Here is a 22,821-nt window from a genome sequence, read left to right on the forward strand (position 1 = left end):
CGTGTCATGAAATGAAGGTGCCGAGCCAGTTTTGTGGTGCCACAATGGAGGATAGCTGCAGCCCCGCGTCCCAGAATCACAACGGCCAGCTGGCTGGCGGCGCGAATGTGTCCCTTGCTAACAACAAGCACCAGGGCGGCAGCGACAATGGCAGCAACGGCGACGCCAAGGACCAGCGGCCGCAGTACTCGATGCCTGGTATACTACATTTTATCCAGCACGAGTGGGCCCGCTTCGAGCTCGAAAGGTCCCAGTGGGAACTGGACAGGGCAGAATTTCAGGTATGGATCAGATTCTTCTTGGTGACGCAAAAATCGTAAATCGTGTATGAGTGAGCGCACAACAATTATCCATCTTGCTTATTGCCATTTCAACTGTCATGTGACAGAAGAATCGTGGAAACATATAAGACCCAAGCATTCAATAGCAATTTTTTAATTAGATATTTGCAATAGAATATATTAACAATGAGTATTTCATAGGTTGGCCATACAGTTAATCTTAGCATTGTATTACTTTTAATTTGTTATGTTGTCAAAAGTAGCAAGTGTCTTTTTCTCTCGGTATTAAAACTATTGAATAGACATATTGGTAGAAGACATTATTTATATATATTAATATATGAATAAAAATAAAAATAGGAATATGTAACAGTGTCATTAATACTGTTGACATTGATTATTTTTTTCTTTTTTTGAAATTTTATTATGCAGGCTAGGATAGCTTTTCTTCAGGGTGAAAGAAAGGGACAGGAAAATTTGAAGAACGACCTCGTGAGGAGAATAAAAATGTTAGAGTATGCACTTAAGCAAGAAAGGTAAATAAGTCATTAATAATATTAACAAAAAAGTTTAATATTTTTGCCATTATTATTTTAATTTTGAATACAATATTTATATTTATTCTGTACATTAATAATATTTAATGTATATATACTGGGGTACAAAAGAAGAAAAATTGCATAATTATTTTTATTATTTTTTATTTGTTAAAAAGTATATTGCTAAATTCAAGACATCAAATAAATCTAATTAAATTATCAAGATTGCTACATATAAATGAGATAAAAATATCAACATTATATATTGTAGTATTAACTATTGATAATTATCACTAAACTCACTATAGTGTGTGTATATTTTATAGTAACATTTGTTACATATAATTTCTTATAATTTCTACAGAGCAAGGTATCATAAATTAAAATATGGTACTGACTTAGTAATGCAAGGAGATATCAAACCACCTCTTTATGAGGAGGGTACAACGTGCAATGTTTCTGAAGGTAGTGGTGGTGGTGGCAGTGGTACTGGCGGCGGCAGTGGAGGAGGAGATGGAGAAGCTTCATTTACATCTGTCAGTAATGTTAGTTGGAGACAAGGCCGTCAACTTTTAAGGCAGTGTGTAAAATATTTGTTTTTATTTTAAATGCGGTTTTAAAATTATTCTTTATTATTATTTACTCAAGTTAATACACTAAATAAAGATAAGAAAAGAAATATAAGTATGTAGTCTTACCATGAAGTCTATAACAACATTTTTTCAGATATTTACAAGAGATTGGATATACTGATACAATAATAGACGTACGATCAAACAGAGTACGATCTTTACTCGGTTTAAATAATAACACAGACACAGAAGAAATGAATACTCCAGCGTTAAATGGAAATGAGGGAACAGCGCAAGATAAACAAGAATATAACGAAAGTCTCGTACGCCGAGGAAAACAACAGGCACCCCCAAAAAAGGTAAAGATAAACATTTTTGTTTTCAAATTAATTTTAGACTAACAAAAACAACAATTCGAATCCTTTTATCTTTTTATAAAAAATATAATCTTATTTTAGCAACAGCCATCTTCTATAGCAGAGGCAATGATATTAGATACAGAAGCGGCTGTTATAGCAAATTTTGAATTTTTGGGGCACACAGATATGGACATGGAAGAGGAGGAAGGAGATGTAGAAGATGAAATTTATGATGCAAATACAGAGACCAAACCAAATAAAGTAATTTTTATTATTATTTTACTCTAATATTTTATTTATTTATTTATTATCTGTAAGTATATACTGCTTTACACTAATATAATCTTTATCTTTCAGGCATCTATTCCCCTTCTAGCGGAGGATGTTGATACAGATGCAGAAGCAGAAGAAGTATTAAACGAATTAAATCTCCTCACAGAAATTGAAGAATCACCGCCTGGTTCTATTCATCTGGAAATGAATTCTTCAGAATGGAGTAAGTAACATCAATATGTTAAATCATATATTTCGTATTTCAAGTTTATATTTTAAAGTATAAACTTGTATATACCATACATTTATCATATTATTCTGTTTTCCAATGAAATAATCCGACTTTATCTTGTAGATGCATTACATAGAGGATTACAATCAGACCCAAGACGCCCAAATAAAGAAGGTGATTCCACACTGGAATTAGGAGAATTAGAGCAATTATGTGTTAACAATGATGCAGAGATATCATATGACGTAAGTTGCAAGAACTCTTCCTGTATTCTATGATTTTATATGCTTTATTAATATTCTAATGGTATTATTTTATGCAATAGATGGTTTCCACTACAAAAGAGACCTTCAGAAAAACGTGGAATGCGAAATATACGTTACGATCGCATTTCGACGCTGTCAGGGCACTTGTCTTCCATCCCACAGATCCAGTCCTTATCACTGCGAGCGATGATCATACATTGAAATTGTGGAATCTTCATAAGACTGTACCAGCAAAAAAGTTTGTAAATTTTATTATGAGATAAGTTAATTAATTGCAACGTATTATTTTAACGATGTAAATCATTTTTTTCTCTTCTTACAGGTCAGCTTCGTTAGATGTAGAACCACTTTATACATTCAGATCACACACTGGACCTGTATTGTGTCTAGCCATGTGCAGCGCGGGTAATCGATGTTATAGCGGTGGTTTAGATGGCAATATTCATTGTTGGACACTTCCATCGGCTAATATCGATCCGTACGACTCGTACGAACCAAGTGTCCTTAGTCATACATTAACAGGGCACACAAACGCCGTTTGGGGCTTAAGCATGTATCATCTACGTCCTACCATGCTGTCATTCAGCGCAGACGGAACTGTAAAACTCTGGGCTCCACAGGCCCCACAACCTCTTCTCAATACGTATGTCTCGGAACAAGGTATGCAAACGTTGCTTAACACTAACATTCTAAAATTAAACAATGCGCTATTAGATAATGATTAGCAAGTTGTATGTAAAAATAACAAAAGAGTCTCAAATCCGCAGAGCTTTATCTAGCAAATATTGATTGAATGTAAGTTTCTTCTCTGTGTCATACGTCCGTAGATGATTGCATATAATGATTCCTATTTTCTTTTATAGACGGCATACCAACTTCGGTTGACTTCATCAGGGACGAGCCGCACAAGCTAGTCGTGGCTTATGAAGGAGCTTGCGTGGTATTTGACACTGAAACAGGCGCGATCGTGGCGCGGCTCGAGGCGAACGAGACAAAGGGCGTGAATCGCGTCGTAGCGCATCCGACATTACCGCTCGTTGTGGCCGCGCACGAGGATCGGCATATTCGATTTTACGATCACCGGTCGGCTACCCTCGCTCACGCAATGGTAGCGCATTTGGACGCAGTTACTAGTCTTGCTGTAGATCCTCATGGACTATACTTACTTTCAGGAAGTAAGTATAACGCGATACTTAATGATCTAAATAATAATAATAATAATCTTGTTACGATAAGAAAGTTTTAAAATACCTAAATATCATATCTAATTAAAGTTCAATGTATGTGTTACTATCATTTCCATATTTATTATTACAGGTCACGACTGCAGTATAAGATTATGGAACATGGATAACAAGACTTGTGTTCAGGAGATAACAGCGCATCGGAAGAAATTCGATGAAAGTATTCTAGACGTAGCGTTCCATCCGTCACGACCGTTTATAGCGAGCGCCGGCGCCGACGCTCTCGCCAAAGTGTTTGTGTGAAATGTGTAAATCCGAGAGATACTCACTACATCAAAATGATTTCTACTATTACATCAAATCGAGCAGTTTTTGTACTCGTATTCTTTTTTAGATAGCCTTATAACTTTATGTGTCCACCCACAAACACTTCCAATTTCCGTTGTAACTCTGATCGTTCTACCATTTTTGAGGTTTATAAAAAAATCAAATCGATCGTATAGGTATTCATAAAACGAATGAAAATTATCCGTAACACTTGTCTGTGACAGTTTATGAAGCAAAAAAAAAAAACAATTTTGAATATAACGCTACTTGATGTTAATCATCAAGTAGTTAAATACTATTTGAAATAGCGGGGAGGGGTCTATCATGTAGAATATTAGCCGTTATAGTCCTGATAATTAGAGGAACCAACCCCTTACCCACAGAATCCAGGAAGTACACTGCCGCGGTAGCGTAATATTTATCCTTATGTTAACTATTTATTACCAATATCGCCGTTACTGTTGCACAGCTACTGGGGATTAATACAATCGTAATAATCGATGATACAGTTGCCCTAATAAAAAGAAAATACATTAATTAGTCTCCCATTACACATAATTTTTCCTGCTGCCTTATATATTCATCGAGGCTAGCACATAGTAATGATAACATAATAATAATAATCATAAGCTAATTATAATAGACATATTATTAATAACAATAAATTATAATTGTGTGTTTCTCTGTAATATATTGTATTTAAAAATAGATAACTGTGTAACGTATTATAATGAACATTTTTTTATTAAAATCTCATTCCATTATTTTCTTATTTTATATACCCACACACAAAATCGTCGGTTTTGCGCTTTAATCGCGTTTAATGTTTTATAAAGTGCAAAAAAATCAAATTATCGCGGTGAAAGCGTTTAAATTCGCCTCTTGACCGAAAGTTTCGCGCGGTCGTTATCTCAATTTTTATGTAATTACACGTGACTTAAAGCAAGGCACGTTTTGCATTGTCGCTTATGGGAAAGACAATTTTTCCAAATATTTTTTTCAAAAACTTCAAAAGTGTGTAAAGTGACGGATTTTTTTTAAAGCTGCATTTTTTTCGCAACTGCAATTTTATTTGAACGCCAATCTGTGTCAGATAATGCCATCTCTTAGTAGCCAATGCAGTGCAAACACACTATAATTCGTAGCTGACATGAGAAAAATATTCTTCCACCTCCGAATGCGATCACTAGTAGATCACTAGCGATCGCACTAATCACCTGAGCACAAACAGCCATAGCGTTTATATGTATCAGTGACCCCGTGATATTCCTTGTGACCAATTCGACGAAAGTCAACGAAAGTTTTCAATGATTCTAAGAGAATGATAAAATTTCGCACACGCGTGTACGCTGTTTCAGGCATGAAAGTGCTTCCAGTTTCTTAAATCGCTTGTTATTGTTCTTCATCTCGTAAGTGTTAAATTCTTAAGTCACCTCAAGAATGTACATAAGAAATTAAGAGAAAGAGAGAGAGAAAGAGAATAAGTTAGTGAAACAATACGAATTTTCGATGTGTCGAAAACATTCGCTTCACCGAAGACCGACAGATCGTTTAACTGAGTTTCGCAAAATTCTCGGACAGGTTATGTGAAATTATACGAATAAAATGGATTGATCTGAGAATCGTAATCTAAGACGAACTTTGACGAATTACGATATGTTCCATTCATTTATGAGCATCATAAAGGCCTAATAATGGAACGAAATGGTGCCAGAGAAATGGAAGAGCGTAGATGCATCCGAGATACCGAGAAAGCACCTAAGAGATATGGGAGTACAGCTAAGCACATGACACGAACTGAGAGTTTAGTAAAGCATACAGTGTGCCCTACAGATACCCTTCAAGGAATAGCTCTAAAATATGGAGTTACGGTATGGTTCATTTATAATTGTCAATATAATTTAAGACAATAATGGTCGCAATAGATAATTGACATTTTTTTCATTTAAATTTTTACAGACAGAACAAATAAGAAGAATTAATAAATTGTGGGCTTCAGATAGTTTATTTTTACGAGAACATTTACTCATTCCTGTTAGTGCAGACAGTTCTGCTTCTGTTTGCAATGACGAATCAGTCACTTCTGATGAGCATGATATTCCTCCAAATGTAAGTATAATCCAAAAGAAGGTATACGAAGCATCAATACTGATTGTGAACTATTAGAAAGCATTCACAGATGAATATGTTGTGTTTTTTTTATAGGTATCTAGTCCTTCTTCGATATCATCATCCATTGATGATGAAAGTTCCGTTAATGATTTCTTAGCTAAAATGGATACTTCAATAGCTAATGTCAAGAAAGAAGTCAAACGTGCTCAAGGGAATAGTGAGTAAGTTATTTCTTGTGCTTTATACACATTCAGTAATTTGATTCATTTTCAAGCATATATATAGTACCAAATTAAAAAAAAAAATAAAAACTGACATAACCAATGCTAGTTGGACTGTTACGCTATTTGGAAGAAAACCATTATTTAAAATAAGAAAATTTCCAACACATTTTATATAAAAAGAATAAAATTATAAAAATAAAATATTTATAAAATAAAAAAGAATTGTAAAGAAGTATTTATAAAATATTTTTTTATCTATAAATTTAAGCACAATACATTTGAAAAATATCAAGCGGCATCAACGCTTTAATTAATAAATCATCTTATTGCAGGTTCTGTATTGATAGCAATGACATGTACATACAACGGCGGCACAGATCTGCAAAATCACGAAACTCCTTTCCTGCTGCATCAAATACGTACTCGTCACCCTCCTCTGATCCTGTAAGACCTGCGTCCTCTAGTGATATGCATAATTTTCCAACTGCTGTAGTTATGACACAAGGAAGAAAAGTAAAAACTTCTTTACAAAGACTCGAGCAGCAACAAGACGAAATGTTTCAGTTGTAGCGTCTAAATTTTATTGGGCTGTAATATTCTGAATGTCGACTGTTATTAAAAAGCTTCTATGAAAGGATGTACTATATATGTATGCGAATAAGAGATTGTTTTTCATATTCGATGTTGGTTGATCCAGTTATAAATTTAATTGAATTACATTGCCTTCTTCTGACTTATTGCTGTCGAAAGATCAACCATATTCCTGTAATTAGTCTAAGCATTATTCTTAATAATTGCACTATTATTGTATATCAATTTTACGACCTTTTTTGTCGTAATAATATCATAAAGAGTGGATCAACTAACTTTTATACTGTTTGAACATAGATGCTGAAACTGTTTTACGTAATGTTGCTTAGTGGACCATATGTGCCTTGGATACAAGTCTCTGCATTATGTAAAAGTTCTCTCTATGCTCAGTTTTTTTCTGGTTAAATATGAGTTAAATATGGATTCTCATAAGAATATATTTTTTTAAAGTCATTTCTTTTTTTAATTTTTTAAACTGTGATTATGAAACTTAGAAGTTTGGTAAAAAAACCAAAGGCAATTTGAAGAAAAATAATTATTACGTAGTAATGCAAAATAAATAGTGCAAAATTACAAATATAAATATATGGACTCTCTTTGCAATGTAAGTTTACAATAATTATTTGTTATAATAATGATATATTTTATTTTCTTTTAACTATCTTATTATTGTTAATATAAAAGTTCTTAATTTCTTATTTTCCACAATGATAAAAAAACATATATCATGTGTATGACATTTATGTAATATTAAATATATATGCAAGTGTTATCATTGTGTTCACAAAAATCCTAGCAAAAATTATCATGAATAAATTAATAAGGGGCAACGGCTGATACTATTAAAATGAAAACGAATTAGTTCCTTTAATATTAATTCTTAGTTGATTATTAAATGAATCAATTTATTCCTTTAATATTAATTCTTAGTTAAATAAGCTTTTTCATAATTAATATTAAACTCATCAAAGTATAGTATTATTAAAATATATTTCTCTAAATTAAATGTTGTTCATCATTCCTAATCTATTTTAAAATATCATAATCTCCGCAATTTAATTAATGGTAATTCCTCATAAAAATAGAAAGTCACAGAGATTCAAAAGCTGAAGAGGATTTATTGTTTAAATTTATATCATAAATAATTTGCAAAATAACAGAAACTAAGAGAATAAATTAATTTATAATATAAACAACTGGACTACGATACACATTGTACATTATACATCAGATATATATATATATAATGTATCCAGTTTTTGTACATAGTGTAAAAAAACCTTATAATTTTAACATTGTATATATAGTTGACAGTAGCATTAATTGACAATGTTGTCTGTAAGTAATAAATAGTACATAGTATCCTTCCTTGTTATTGTAAAAATATATGTATATACATATATAAATGTTATAAATTAAGCTTATAATCTTTGATGCCCCCTCATGTATACATAATTACAATATACATATCTAAGCTAAAAAACATGTAATTAAAGGAAATGTAAGTATATAAAAAATCAAACAATAAATTTTAGTTTAACAGGTATCATTATTCATCACATTGTAATCACATTAAGAAAAAGTAATTTGAATTATTTAAAGTAATAAAATTGACAATAATTTATGTACATATAAAAAGGTAAGATATTTTTTTAGAAATATATTTTCCATAATATTTATGAATATTTTTTAGCGTTTCAAAGATGGTTTTTTAAATATATAAATAATACGTAATAATACAAAAATACATATGTGATCAATGTAAAACTTTATTTCTATTTATGCTTCTTTTATATTTTCATATAGTATGTCTACTTTAGAGTTAATTATTCTTATGGGAGGTCTTACATATTTGTCGCAGTTACACTTTAAATCATTTACAAAGTTGAAAGATCCTAAACGACTGTTGCAATGTGGACAATGCAATTTTCCCTTGGTCCAAGATTCCTGAAAATATAATTATATTTAGTCATATTTTTCGTAGACACACAAGCATATATTTTACAAATTTAGACAAAAGATATACTTGATTGATGATATTCATAATCCAATCTGGTGCACTTTCTGTAGTTATGTATGAATTGCAATCAGATTCATCTGCCTGACATCCTACATCTATTGAATTCTGTTTTACTTCATAATGTGCATTAACCAAGATAGAATTACCTTTAAAAAGAGATTTACAGCAATGCTTGCATTTTATTTCCATCATATAAAAACATGTAACAGAGGTTTTGACAATAATTTGTCAAATTAATACCTAAACAATAATTATTAGTATTATTTAATTATTATTTAATAATAAACATGTCTTGTAAAATGTAAAATAGAAAAAAATTTATATATAAAAGTTATAACAAAGTACTTGCTCACCAAAATATTTGTTACTAATTTAGTAAAATTCTCTATTACTGCGTTATTTTAATAACTGCATATCATAATAGAAACATATAATTCTTCAAATTATACCATACACATATAAATTAAAAATATATGTATTAAAACTATAGTAAAGATTTAAATTTAATTTTGCAGCTCTTTTCACGTGTGATATCTGTAAACATAACCTTCATAACCAATGCTAGACAGTTGGACTGTTCCAGTCCATTTGGAAGAAAACTATTACCTAAAACAAGAAAACTTCCAACACACACATTTTATATAAGAAAATAAAATATTTATAAAATAAAAAAGAATTACAAAAAAGAAATATTATTTATCATAGTATATATATAGATAGGGAATAACTTGTAATACAATTTTAAACAAAGTTTGTATGTATTTTACTATCATTGTGATTCTACCACATATACATAAGAGTGATATCTTTAATATGTTACTCTTAAATGGAAATTGACGGAATGCAAACAGTAAAAATACATGGCTAATTATTACAATATATCTTAATCCATATCATTGAAGTGACACATGGTCATAAATAACACAATATTTATACATTTAGGTACTATATATGTTCAATCCTCGCCTGCCGGTATTGCGTCTTCTAATCTTTTGACAAACTTCACACGTAATTCAGTTACATTGTCATTCTTAAGTTGATCCTGTACAAACCAGCAGGCAATTTCCATTTGCACCATCTCGCAAGCTCCTCTAAGTACACCAGTTAATATATTACAATACTTTAAATTTGAACAATTATCTGGTAATTCTACAAATTCTGTTAATGGATTTGTTTCAAAGCATAGGGAAAATTCATCTCCAGCCGGACTCCAATTTGTAATTGATGGTGTTATGCCCAGAAATATCTTGAAACCGCTTTGGATCTTCTCCGCTGTATCTCTGAAGTCATAACATCGGCCAGAACTAGTCCGTGCCAAGAAATCTTCTATTAATCGAATTCCCATGTTGTATCCCATCCTTTCTAACTGTTTGTTGACATCTTCCACATTCTCATAATCTTTCAGCAATTGGGCCACAACTGCGCCGTATGTTAGCGTAAATAATTCAGAGTTCTGTAATGCATAAGAATATAATATTATTTTTGTTGTAATTGGTACATTAATTATTCATTCCTACAAAATAATTATTAACTTTCTCTGCTTTAAACTAAAAAAAATACATGATCATAACCTCGAAACTGCCCAATATTCTAATTTTATGTTTGAAGTAAATATAAAAAAAAAATATATCATTTACTAATATTGAACTAATATCGCATGCACATCCATTCAAAATAATTGGGACACTTGCCACTTTTTTAGCATCAAGTTTTGTTCCTGTTCGTGACATGTTGACAGTTGGACGACACTACGCGTTATGCCACGTTATGCTGCTAGCTGACAACTATTCATTTGAAGTAGTATATTTTTATCTACATTTACAACATACAAAAAGTTCTGAATAAAAAATAAAAATTAATCATTAATTATCCATATAATCGTACTTTTATATTTTATTTTTTCTTATTATATTGCGCACTTCTTCACAATTAATTATCAGCTATAATAGAGCTAAAATAAAATTTACAATAGTCAAGATAATTTTTTGAACATTTTTATAAACTTATTTTCTTCGTTTCTATAGATTTTTAGTTTTTATACTTTTCTTTTTTTTTATTTAAAAAATGGGTATGATATCCATTAATCTTGCTCTCATTGCATAGAAAATAGATACATGACGGAAGTAAATAAAATAGATACATTTCTCTTATATAATTTATTTCAGATATATATTTATATAGTGACATACTTAGATAAGTTAATAAAAACTTCAATACACTAGAAAAAATATATAAACGCACGCATCTTTAAATATTTTTCCTCTTACCTATATTTGCATGCGAAGTTTAATAGAATGGAGGAAGGTAAGGAAAAAAACAAGTTTGCTCTATTTACTACAATCTTCTGTCTAAAGATTTCTAAAATTTTAATGAGATTTACTGCAAGTGCCTCTAACTTTATTTTCTATGTGATTGTCTTCAAATATATCTTTTATAATATCACGTTTTGGCTTTGAATGTGCAGGTAAGCCGCGATATAAATTCTCAGTTATTTGCATTCTGTTAATGTTGTGATTCCTGAATCCCTGATTTAGAAATTCAATATTTTCATTGTCATCAATAGCTCGCATTGTCGCCAATAATTTTTCTTTGTTATAATTGATTACTTTCTTTTTTTCATTTGATTGTTTCGTGTTTGTTATTTCAGTTTTTGTACCATTACTCTGTTCATTCTGATGAGATACATGCGCATTATTAGATAATGTACTTACATCTGCTTCTAATGATGTATTTAATTTATTTTTTGTTTCTACATTGAAATTATCTTTATTTAATATTTCTTTATCACTGTGTTGCGTTGTACTTAGCATTTCCTCTATTCTGGACTTAAGATATTCTTTTTCTAAATTATGAGTGGATTGATTATTTCCGTCGGAATCGTTAGTTACAGATTCCTTTTCGTAAGTTTGCTGAGAATTTTTCTTGGTATCTTTCCTTTCCGGACTTGGCAAACTTTTTATTTCATCGTATACATTATTTTGTTCAAGTGTCTCATGATTACCATGTGATGAATCACTATATATTGTCTTATTCTCTGAATATTTTGCCTCTTCTTCTTTTGAATGGTCTTCCTTTTTAATATCTGTGGAAAAATGATCTATTCCATTATTTTTCGAAAGTTGTCTGTCTTCCAGCCATATCTTTTCTGCTTTTGAAGATTGTTCAGTAGCTTCTGCGTTTTCCGTATGGATATCATCTAAAGTATCATCAGATATTCTTTGTAACTCTGTATTCTGTAATCTTCCTGTAATCTCCTTAGAGATTTGGTCTCTGATTTCTGAAACAATGTATTCTTGCTGATTCGTATCATTGAAAGATTTACTAAACTGCTCCTTAGCATATTTAGATGAATTTATTTGAAATTCATTCATTTTATATTCTGTGGAAGTGTCTCCATTTATATCCATCTTCTCTTCAGAATCTTCAGAGTCACTATCATAAATATTTTTGTTTTTATAATGTTGTAATACTTTTAATTTGCTTTCTTGCAAATGCTTCTGACATGCTAAGTCCTTCATTAGGTCTGTGTTTAATTCTTCCTCTTCTTCGTTACTGTAATGATCTGTCCTTTTCATCATATTATCCAAAGTATCAGAGGTATCATCTGCGCTACTGATTAATCTATAACAGAAATAACAAAAATAAGATTGTTATATTGATTATACATAGAGATATCTCACAAAAATTTTAATTATGCAGTACATTTTACATTATTTTTTAAAATATATATATCCTACGTACTTTGCATATAATTCTCTAGATTTGTGTGCAGTATTTAGATAAGGCTCAATATAATGTTCACTACTATCACTTTCTTTATCATCGGATGAATAATTAAATTCAATTTTCAGTTCTTTTTGTAAATTCTGGCTTTTTATTTTACTAAATAATTTTCTTAATTTTCCACTTTCATTGTTATCATTCAAATCGTCTCTCTCTATTACTTTAGAGTCTACTAATGTGATTTTTTCGTTATTATGCGTCTTTGTTTCAGTATCTTTAGGCCTAAATCTTATATCATCCATAGAATAAGCGTTTTTACGCATATTTGATGATCTTTGTAATCGAAACTTTCGTATCTGCTGCAAGCTTGCCATTGTCTCTGATTTTAGCTGATTCATTGAATGATCATTAACATCATTTGTTGCCTGAATCACTTTTCCATCATTATTGGATTCCAATATATCAAGGGATGGCTACAATTAAGTAATTAAGTTCATAAAACCGTATTAATACTTAATTATTTCATACTCAATGCATATAATTTATTATATATTTTATTCTCACCAAATTATCTCTTGGTATATCATTTTCACTTCTTTTATTTCTACTAGACGCTTTTGTTGGATTGGTAATGCTGTAGAGAAAATGTAAAACGTTATATATTAATATTATATACTTTATATAATATGAAAATAATAAAAATACATGTTTGTGACTAAAAAATAAGTTTCAAAAATTCATGATGCAACTATGACGCATTATGTAAATGCATTGACTGCAAAACTCACATTTACAGAATAAAGTTCATTTTCCTTTTCTTTTAGCATGTATCTTTGTGTAAATCTTTTATATTGGAATTTTTTATATTTTGTTACACATAAATATGATTTAAATACCTGAGATTTGTAAGAGAATGACTACCTAGATTTTTTTGTTTAGTACAAATCGGCACCTGACCATTATATAGTCTCTTTTCTCTATTGTCTAATAAACATTCTAAATTTTTCAATTTCTCTATTGTCTCTTGTAAGTTCTTCTGTGTTTCTTTATGTTTGGAAATCTCGACATGTAGTTGATGCTTCAAGCTCTTAGTTTCAAGTGCAAGTTTCCTATGTAATAGCTGCAAAGGAAATATTGAATCATAATTATACAATATAATTAATTATTGTTCTATTTATTACCAAGCAAGTATTGAAAGTTACCTGTATAGTTTCGTGTTGCTGTTGCATTTTGTGATTCATGTCTAATAAATGTAACTGTAATTTTTCTCTTTCTTCAAGATGTCGATCTTTACTAAGTTGCAAGAGATGTTTGTTTTGTGACTAAAAAATAAAATTTTCAAAAATTTATGTCGCAATATTATGTAAGTGCACTGACTGCAAAACTCACATTTACAGAATAAAGTTCATTTTCCTTTTCTTTTAGCAAATTGCATGTATCTTTGTGTAAATCTTTCAATTTTTTATATTTTGTTTGAAGCACTCTCAATTCTTCGTGATGCGAATTTATAAGTCTTGGTAACTCAGCGTTTGTTCCCTCATAACGCCTCAATGCAGAATCCTGTCTCTTCTGCAGCGCCTTTAATAATCTATTTTCATTTGCTAGTTCCTGTAAAAAAATTATTTTTATATTAAATAAAAATAAATCGGCATATTTTTCAATATATATTTCAACTTACATTGAGATGATAGTGTGCATCAGCCAATTGATTTTGTAATTGTTTAAAACGTAACATTTTCGCTGACATTACCCTTTGTCCAAGAACACTTTTATTAGATTTTGATTCATCGGATAATGATTGTTTGATACTGCCTCTATATGGTGTACCTGTACATACATATGTACATACATATATAACATAGTCAAATATTATAAAATAACAAATGTCATTTAAGGTTTTATACAAACCAAGCAAGGGATTTAAGGATTTTTTATTTGGTGGAAGTAATGTATTCCTGCAAAGAGACTGGCTTTTGGATTCCAGTATAGAGTTTTTTGAATTAAGTTTTGATTTTCTGCAAAAATTACATACACTAAATTAAATGGATAAAGTAAAGTGCATATTGAACTTTACATTTTCTCTCTTCTTCTTTCCGTCTCTTTATTATTACAATGTTATGATTCACAATATTATTATTGCAATATAATGTCATGTAAAATTTTGTAATAATGATAAACTTTAAATATAAAAAAATAAAAAATATCTATATAAATGTTTCAAAAACTCAACAAAATTTCAACAGGAATAAATACATTTATTTGTATATTATCCAAATATTAAACACATCTAATAAAAAATGCAAATAGTTAATAAATCATATGTGAGAATAGAATATTGTTAGCTGTGTTTACCTATTAAATGATCTATGTTCATCAAGTTGTACTACTGGCAAGACAGATGCTTCAGTTTGCATTTTATATTTATACAGCACAAATTACAACTCGTATTGTAATTGCCTGTAATCCATCTTTATAGAATCAAGTTGTTAGAGAACTGTCAAATGCCTCTTGGAGGCTAGTTGCGGAATCCATTGTTTCGAATGGTTGTCAAGACAACATCTACAGTAACGCCAGAATGGAGACGAAGTCCTGCATAAATCGTAATAGAAAAAATAACGCACATAATCAAGAATTTCATAGATGTGCGTTCCGCGCTTCGAATAGTAGAAGAGAGCAAATATACTGTTTTCTTTCAGTCTCGTTCTTATCGAACCGGCAACGCGCGAAGGACATTGCAAATTTCTTTTAGCGATTTCGAATGAATTCGGATTTTGATCTATCTCGAATTAAATTATCATTCAATTATCCCGAAAAATTAATTATTTTACTATGAATTCAAGTCTTTTGTTGGCGGAAACGATGCAATGATGTTATTAGTTAATCTTGGGTCGAAATCAAAATCCATTCATTTGAAAACGCTACTAGATTTACGCATATCAGAAGATAAAAATTCAAATCTTAATGAATATTTAATTATTTTATTTAATTATTTTATTGAATTGTTTAATTACATTCTAAGCATTAAAAATGGCACATCTTTTATTTATCAATTTTGAAATATGTTGCAAATTAAATATAGATCAAGTAAAAACAATTGGCACATTTTCTCAAGAACATACAAAATATTCCAAAATAATTTTTATTGCTTTGAATAGATCAAAACTTTGACAAGAAAGTATGTACATAATGATTGGCAAAGCAATTATTTGCAGCAGACCAAATATTATAATTAACAATATCTAATATATATACATGCATTGGTTTCGTAATAAATATTATAATCTGTAATCTTTAAATTTATATCCATAAATTTATATGCACAGCTCTATAATACTTTATTTTATAGCATCTCTGACCTGACTTTTATTTTTTGCATCCGCTAAAAATTTAAATTATTCGAAATTGTCCAAATTATGAAATTTTATTCGTACAAATGTAATAAATTCTAAAAAGGGTCAGATTTTTAGACTTTCATTCATATTATATAACAATCATTTTTCCCCTAAATTACACTGTTTTTAATCACTGTTCTACCTTGCTTCTTTCTTCCTGTTCTTGAGGCTTCTTCATACCCAAATATTGAGTTTCCCACAATTTGCTGTACAAAGAATTTGGTATGGATAATAGAGACTCATGTGTACCTCTTTCGACTAGATCACCCTGATCGAGAACGAGTATATCATCAGCATCCATAACTGTTAACAAACGATGTGCTATCACTATTGAGGTCCGTTTTTCTGTCGCCTTACGCAGAGCGTCAAGTATGTTCTGTAAAAATATATTTGTTTATTAAAAAGAATATTAAGAATTTTTAAATAACGCGTTATTAATTTTTAAAACTTGCATGTTCCGTAATGGAATCCAGCGAAGAAGTAGCTTCATCAAATATTAATATAGGACTGTCTTTCAAAATTGCTCTGGCAATTGCTACCCTTTGCTTTTCGCCTCCACTTAATTTCAAGCCGCGTTCTCCCACAGGTGTATCGTATCCTTGTGGCCATTTTAATATAGAGTCATGTAGATTCGCCATTCTTGCAGCTTCAAGAACTTCATCACGCGTTTTTCTCAAATTACCATATTGCAGATTATAGAATATGCTGTCGTGAAAAAGCACTGTATCCTGCAAATTTATAACAAATTATAAATGCTGTGGTATTCGTACATAAAATAAGGACCTTTATAAATTATCAGGACGGAAGAAAAAAGTGATTAAGTTATTTTGTGATTACATACTTGTGGTACAATTGAAATACAATTTCTGAGATCATCTAAATCAACATCCCGGATATTGTGGCCATTGATATAGATATTACCGTTCTGCGGTTCAAAAAATCTGTACAGCAATCTCACAATCGTCGTTTTACTAAAATGATAAAGAATTGTATGAAATTGTGTTATCGACACCTATTACATATTCCTTATTAACAGTGGCTAATCTTTGTAAAAGAATTTATATACCTAATACCTTACCCACAACCAGATCCTCCAACAATAGCAACTTTCTTGCCACTAGGTATAGTGAAGGATACATTTTTAAAAATAGGTTTTCCTTCAACATATTGGAAATTTACGTTTCTAAATTGAATTTCCGACGAATCTGGTGTCACGTAAAATCTTAACGCATTATCCTTTGACTGTAATAAAACATTGAAAAATATTTAATTGTTAATAAAGCGCAGTTTACACAAAGTTATTTCATAAATGTAATAACTGAGATTTTTTTATATTTTAGATCCACATGGTCTTACTTTAATTGCAGTATCTGTTGTCATGAGAGTAAACATGGTTTGCATGTCGATAAAGGCTTGTCTAACTTCTCGATAGACAGACCCTAGAAAGCCTAATGGAACAGAGAGTTGGAATAACAAAGCATTCACCATCACCAAATCGCCTACAGTCATAGTACCTAGTCAAAAAATTGAAAAGAAATATAACATGCGTTAAACTACTTTTTCTATAAATAATTCTGATTTTATATTAGCTAGTAACTGTAGTAGTTTATAGTTAAATAGTAATTATAAAATATATGATTACCATTTATTATATTCTGTGCAGCCATTACCATAATGAGACTTAGTGCACCACTGAAAATAGCGTTCTGACCGAAATTTAACATCGCTAAGCTTGTACTGGTTTTGAGAGACGCTGTTTGGTATTTCCTTAAAGACTGATCGTATCTTTCCGCTTCAAACTTTTCGTTGTTAAAATACTAAAATGAAAAATTTATATCTTTAGTATCCTTTTTATATCTTTAAAATTAAGTGGAATTTGTACTTTGTTACTAACTTTGACCGTTTCATAATTAATAAGCGAATCTATCGCTTTATTGCCTGCTTCATTTTCCGCTTGATTCATATGAATTCTGAACTTAGTCCGCCATTGTGTAACGGCTAGCGTGAATGCAGCGTAAACACCCACGCAGCCCAACGCTACGGCTGAGTATTCTGGTCCGCATTTTATTCCCAGTATTGCACTAACTAACGCTAGCTCAAACACTGTAGGCACAATGTTAAACACCATAGCATTTAAGACGAAATTAATACCACGACTACCACGATCAATTGTCTGCAAAAGATACAAATATTTTTTAACTTTAGCATACATAGTTTTTCTTAAATATTCAATCTTGGCTAAAATGATATATTCAGAAACAAAATATTTTACCTTCGATAAAGCACCAGTCTGCCTGCTCAAATGAAAAGCCATATCAAGATTGTGCAGATGTAAAAAAACGTTGTTCGCTATTTTACGGATAGAGTGCTGCGCGACCTTCGCAAAGACCGCATTTCTAAGTTCACTAAAACCCGCTGCTCCAGCTCGCGCTATTCCATCTGCAAAGAAAATCTCGAATTAGATAAAATCATACGTTACGAGAATGTTAAAATATTTTAGAGTAAAATACTGATATTCTTACATCCTACAAGTAGAGATGTTGCTACAGTAGCAACTGTTGCAGGCGCGGTTGTTAAACCCATAACGGCACTGCCTGTGGCGACTGCAGTATGAGTGTTTAAAGTATCTACTGCATACTTGAAAATAAATGGTACGAGGACATTTAAGACTTTAGCTCCTATAAGCAAACCCATTGCTATTTTAACTCTCTTGCGTATCTCTGGATCGTCCTGTGCACATATAATTCATATACTGTATATATTGTAAATTATAAGTAATTATAAATAATATTATTTACTTCTGGCCAGATGTATCTAAGCATCGCCTTTAGCATGTCCGCACTAGTAACCGATGACTTATTCTGCAAATCGAGCGCATCTCTGCTCAAACCAGAAACACCAGGATGAAAACAGTTTCTCTTTTGCTGGCCAGGTTTTGCTCCGGTTAAGGTATCAACGACTGAAGTAAACTTCACTGGTGGCACGACAGATTCAGCTTGTGGCACACTCTTTTTCTTCTGAGCACGGTCGATTACATTGCCACTACAACACTATAAAATACCAAGATTTAATTTTTATTCAATTTTTCTTATAATTAATCAAATATTACTTAAGAGAAATATGATAAATATATATTTATAAACATGTAATAAATGTTTCATAGACAAATTAAATTTTGAAAAAAAAATTATTTTACTTTTATCTTGAATGACAAAATATGTAACACAATGAATTGTGATAAACATATGTAAAAAAAATTTAGTCCTTCTTCAAAAAATATTTAACATTTTTAGAATATCTCTAAATATATAAATATATTTATATTTTGCAATGGATAAGAAAAAAAGAAATTAGAGAAGCTTTGATTAGAATTTATTATTATCACAATAGCTTATAAAATCATATGTACAAAAATGTTTTAAAGTATATTCTATATTATAGTTAATATAGTTATATTATAATTATTATAATCTATTAAAATATTAAATATAGATGATAAATGTTTATCTTGAGATTATAATTTCTATTGCTCTATGTATGTAGTTTTTTCTGTTTTTTCCATATGATTAAATGCCATATCTAGGATATTAATATATTCCTCTACAAGACCAATTGCGATTGAAAAACTTTGACTTTTAAATTTTGCATTCTTCATATTACTTAAAGCACATGTGTATTCTATTCTTTTCAAGTTTAAAATATTTATTCCTAACTTATTAATTATAGACCTTTCATTTGAATCAAACGTTTCGCCATATATTTTTATCTTCCAATAGTTCTTTTCTAATTTTGTACTCAATATAAATAATGTCATTGTTGCATTGTAATTTAGGCCATCGCGAGTGAATGACATATTCTTGTGGAAACTATTGAACGTAATAAAATCTAATTTATTCCTTGAAATGTTAAGACATTTTTGTATATCAAAAATATCAAAATGGATTTCATCTAGTGGATTGCATGAAATGAAAAATCCATAATCGATGTATAACTTGAGATTGTTATGTGAACCATAATTAATGAAAACCTGCGAGTCTTTATCAAACGACTTTAAAGTGACAATTTGATAAAATTGATTTTGAGAATCATCCGTGACAACAGATACTTTAACAGCAGCATTTACATCATGATTAAATAGATCTAGAAAGGGTGCTAGAGCTAGATTATTAGGTTGTTTTATATTAAATATGTTCTCCTTACATAACTTAGTATCTATATATACTGCTCTTGTATTAACAACATAGTATGCCCATTTGTATTTCGCAAATGTTATTATATTTTGTAGATGTACATTGCAATGAGAACAGGCCCTATTAATAATTTCCAAGTGTTTTATAGATTTCATTATTAAAGAAAAATTCTTTTCTAATTTATGTGCTTGAAGCAAAGAATCTAGAAAAAAACTTGGTAACAACTCTTTCTCTTTATTGGAACAAAAATCTGGATTTGTAAAAGATTGTGGCAGAGTTTTTAAATAAAAATGCCACTTTGAATTTGTTCCTAAATGTACTTCATATACAAGAAACACTGCAAGCATACATTGAGGATCAAAACTATCAGCAGTATTATTTAGAAATAAAGTTTTAATATTACTGTGCAACAATATATCTGTCGTTATTAACATTTCAAATGGCAATTGAATCAGTATTTCATTGTTTTCTATATGTTTGAATGTTTTTAAGCCTCTGCCTGTGAGAGGAAAATGCTCTGGTATCAAATGAGAAATCGATAAGCATTTTTCATTAAGAAGCCAGGATTTTAAGTGTAATAAAAATTCATCAGTATTTTCATTTAATTTTAGAATATCGCGCTTCTTCTTCCGGTGACGTTTTCTCAACGTTCGCCCCATCGTATAATGTAGATATTATATCTGTGGGAGCAATATAACGATAATTTTTATTGTATGTTGAATAAATTAATTACGTAATAAATCTTTTACAATTGTTTTTATCATATTACATCACTGTGTCATAGTGTAATATTTATATCATTATTTCTTTACACACACACACACACAAAACTTTGAAATTAAACAAAATTAACAATTACAAAATTAATAAAACATTGTACGGGATAATTACAATGCATGTATCTAATTTTATTATTATAAATGTCTTATAAATAATGAAATATAAGCGTAAGTATTAGAAGATATCACAATGAATAATGACAAATGTATAAATTCTATGTACAAATGTTCACACAATTATTAATGATTAAAAGCAAGTATGCATTTGATTAAATATATGTTTGTAAATGTATGAATTTTGAATATATTACCCTGATGCCGAGAAGAGAAAAAGCGGGATTACGTCCAACAATGTAGAATTTATTAGATAAAATTAATTGTGTCGTGACACTCGTGTAATATGTATTTTTCATATTCCACAGCTTCTTGTCGCATGGTACTTTGCGCAATATACGGCTGCACAGTATGCTGAACATTCTTTTCTATAATTGTTTTCTAATAACGACAAAGATATTAAATAACTATTAAAATAAATGTCATTACGGACAGATAATATTTGATAATCATGTAATCATGAGGACCATAACCACGATATGGATCAACCATGAAACAAACAGCACACATGAGATCCGTCTCGTACCTAAACTGCATATTTACATGACATAAATATATATATATATATATATATATTTATGTCATGTAAAGGCCAATGTCCACAATGCTAGAAATCGGTCCGAGAAACATATAGCCAATAAAATTGCCGTTTTTCCACAAAAAATGCAAGTTTATTGGTTATACACTTCTCAGACCGATTTCTAGCATCGTGGACAGCATCTCTCGTCCCTCTTTGCGAATGAGGTAACCTTCTCTCTATAGATCTTGGTTATGATACTGGATGTTTTCCAACTAGAACACGCTAAATTGCACTGTGTTACACCGTGTGAAACTTTTGTTGGAACGATAAAGTGTAAATCTAATTTCTGAAAATCTCAGTAGAGGGCATTATAGTTCTCCATTTTTATTACTAGGAGGGATTAACATTATTGTAATTATTGTAACAACGAAATTAGGGGCGGTATTCATAGTCCGTTCTTATATTCAAAATTGTCTTAAGCACGGACTTATATTCGCTTTCTTCGTTACACATAGATTGTGTCTGACGAAGAGAGCGAATATAAGTTCGTGCTTAAGACGATCTTGAATATAAGAACGGACTATGAATACCGGCCTAGAAGAGATTGACATTATTGTAATAACAAAAAATTATTGTAATTAATTTTTATAGTTAACCAAATTTTGAATGAGGATATATTTTGATTAAATTTTGTTTTAATTTTACTTTTATGTGAATTGCAGATGATGAATCGTAAGATTATATTTACTTTGACTAAAACTGCTGAGATAAGTAGTGATAGGGCGGTATTCATAGTCCGTTCTTATATTCAAAATTGTCTTAAGCACGGACTTATATTTGCTCTCTTCGTCACACATAGATTGTGTCTGACGAAGAGAGCGAATATAAGTTCATGCTTAAGACGATCTTGAATATAAGAACGGATTATGAATACCGGCCATAGTGATACTTCAATAAGCAGTAATGTTAGCAAAATGATCCAATGAAGCAATTGCGTTGTTACAATGTTTGCACGTGAATTCTGAAAAATATAATAAAATATGTAACAAATGTTTTATTGATAATAATAAGTAATAAAATTTGTATGGCATATTTTTTATTGTATTTTTTAATGTTTTATTTT

General features: G+C 30.3%; 5 protein-coding genes across 6 annotated transcripts; 2 read left to right on the forward strand and 3 right to left on the reverse strand.

Annotated features, from left to right (window-relative positions):
• The first annotated feature begins 11 nt into the window (after positions 1-11).
• Positions 12-4,797, forward strand: Cka (Connector of kinase to AP-1). The gene is made up of 11 exons (XM_012374619.2): positions 12-281; positions 714-817; positions 1,185-1,400; positions 1,547-1,751; positions 1,851-2,012; positions 2,109-2,247; positions 2,380-2,501; positions 2,582-2,760; positions 2,845-3,182; positions 3,386-3,697; positions 3,840-4,797. Exons 1-11 carry the CDS (start codon positions 12-14, stop codon positions 4,007-4,009), a joined length of 2,217 nt encoding a protein of 738 aa, XP_012230042.1. The 3' UTR covers positions 4,010-4,797.
• A 206-nt stretch (positions 4,798-5,003) lies between these two features.
• LOC105676249 (LysM peptidoglycan-binding domain-containing protein red) lies at positions 5,004-8,506 on the forward strand. Of its 2 annotated transcripts, XM_067351057.1 has the most exons (5): positions 5,122-5,442; positions 5,615-5,904; positions 5,993-6,142; positions 6,239-6,366; positions 6,702-8,506. In XM_067351057.1, the coding sequence occupies exons 2-5, from the start codon at positions 5,728-5,730 to the stop codon at positions 6,937-6,939; spliced, it is 693 nt and encodes a 230-aa protein (XP_067207158.1). In that variant the 5' UTR covers positions 5,122-5,442; positions 5,615-5,727; the 3' UTR covers positions 6,940-8,506. The 2 variants fall into 2 exon arrangements, with proteins under 2 accessions (XP_012229407.1, XP_067207158.1); XM_012373984.2 differs by having other exon boundaries at positions 5,004-5,904; positions 6,239-6,362.
• A 1,213-nt stretch (positions 8,507-9,719) lies between these two features.
• On the reverse strand, positions 9,720-10,811 carry Bet3 (blocked early in transport 3). Its single transcript, XM_012374654.2, has 2 exons — positions 10,672-10,811; positions 9,720-10,433 (listed from the first exon to the last, which is right to left on the reverse strand). Exons 1-2 carry the CDS (start codon positions 10,708-10,710, stop codon positions 9,936-9,938), a joined length of 537 nt encoding a protein of 178 aa, XP_012230077.1. The 5' UTR covers positions 10,711-10,811; the 3' UTR covers positions 9,720-9,935.
• Positions 10,812-11,117: 306 nt separating this feature from the next.
• LOC105676614 (interaptin) lies at positions 11,118-15,628 on the reverse strand. Its single transcript, XM_012374653.2, has 9 exons — positions 15,056-15,628; positions 14,612-14,718; positions 14,382-14,530; positions 14,093-14,311; positions 13,906-14,025; positions 13,600-13,823; positions 13,268-13,337; positions 12,722-13,176; positions 11,118-12,601 (listed from the first exon to the last, which is right to left on the reverse strand). Exons 1-9 carry the CDS (start codon positions 15,115-15,117, stop codon positions 11,347-11,349), a joined length of 2,661 nt encoding a protein of 886 aa, XP_012230076.2. The 5' UTR covers positions 15,118-15,628; the 3' UTR covers positions 11,118-11,346.
• A 198-nt stretch (positions 15,629-15,826) lies between these two features.
• On the reverse strand, positions 15,827-21,906 carry ABCB7 (ATP binding cassette subfamily B member 7). Its single transcript, XM_012374660.2, has 11 exons — positions 21,376-21,906; positions 18,894-19,145; positions 18,618-18,825; positions 18,368-18,534; positions 17,990-18,268; positions 17,738-17,912; positions 17,452-17,609; positions 17,174-17,337; positions 16,937-17,066; positions 16,548-16,823; positions 15,827-16,471 (listed from the first exon to the last, which is right to left on the reverse strand). The coding sequence occupies exons 1-11, from the start codon at positions 21,538-21,540 to the stop codon at positions 16,226-16,228; spliced, it is 2,220 nt and encodes a 739-aa protein (XP_012230083.1). The 5' UTR covers positions 21,541-21,906; the 3' UTR covers positions 15,827-16,225.
• Positions 21,907-22,821: the final 915 nt, after the last annotated feature.

This window comes from Linepithema humile, chromosome 3, assembly GCF_040581485.1.
Source record: "Linepithema humile isolate Giens D197 chromosome 3, Lhum_UNIL_v1.0, whole genome shotgun sequence".
In the NCBI taxonomy this organism is placed as follows: Eukaryota; Metazoa; Arthropoda; class Insecta; order Hymenoptera; family Formicidae; genus Linepithema; species Linepithema humile.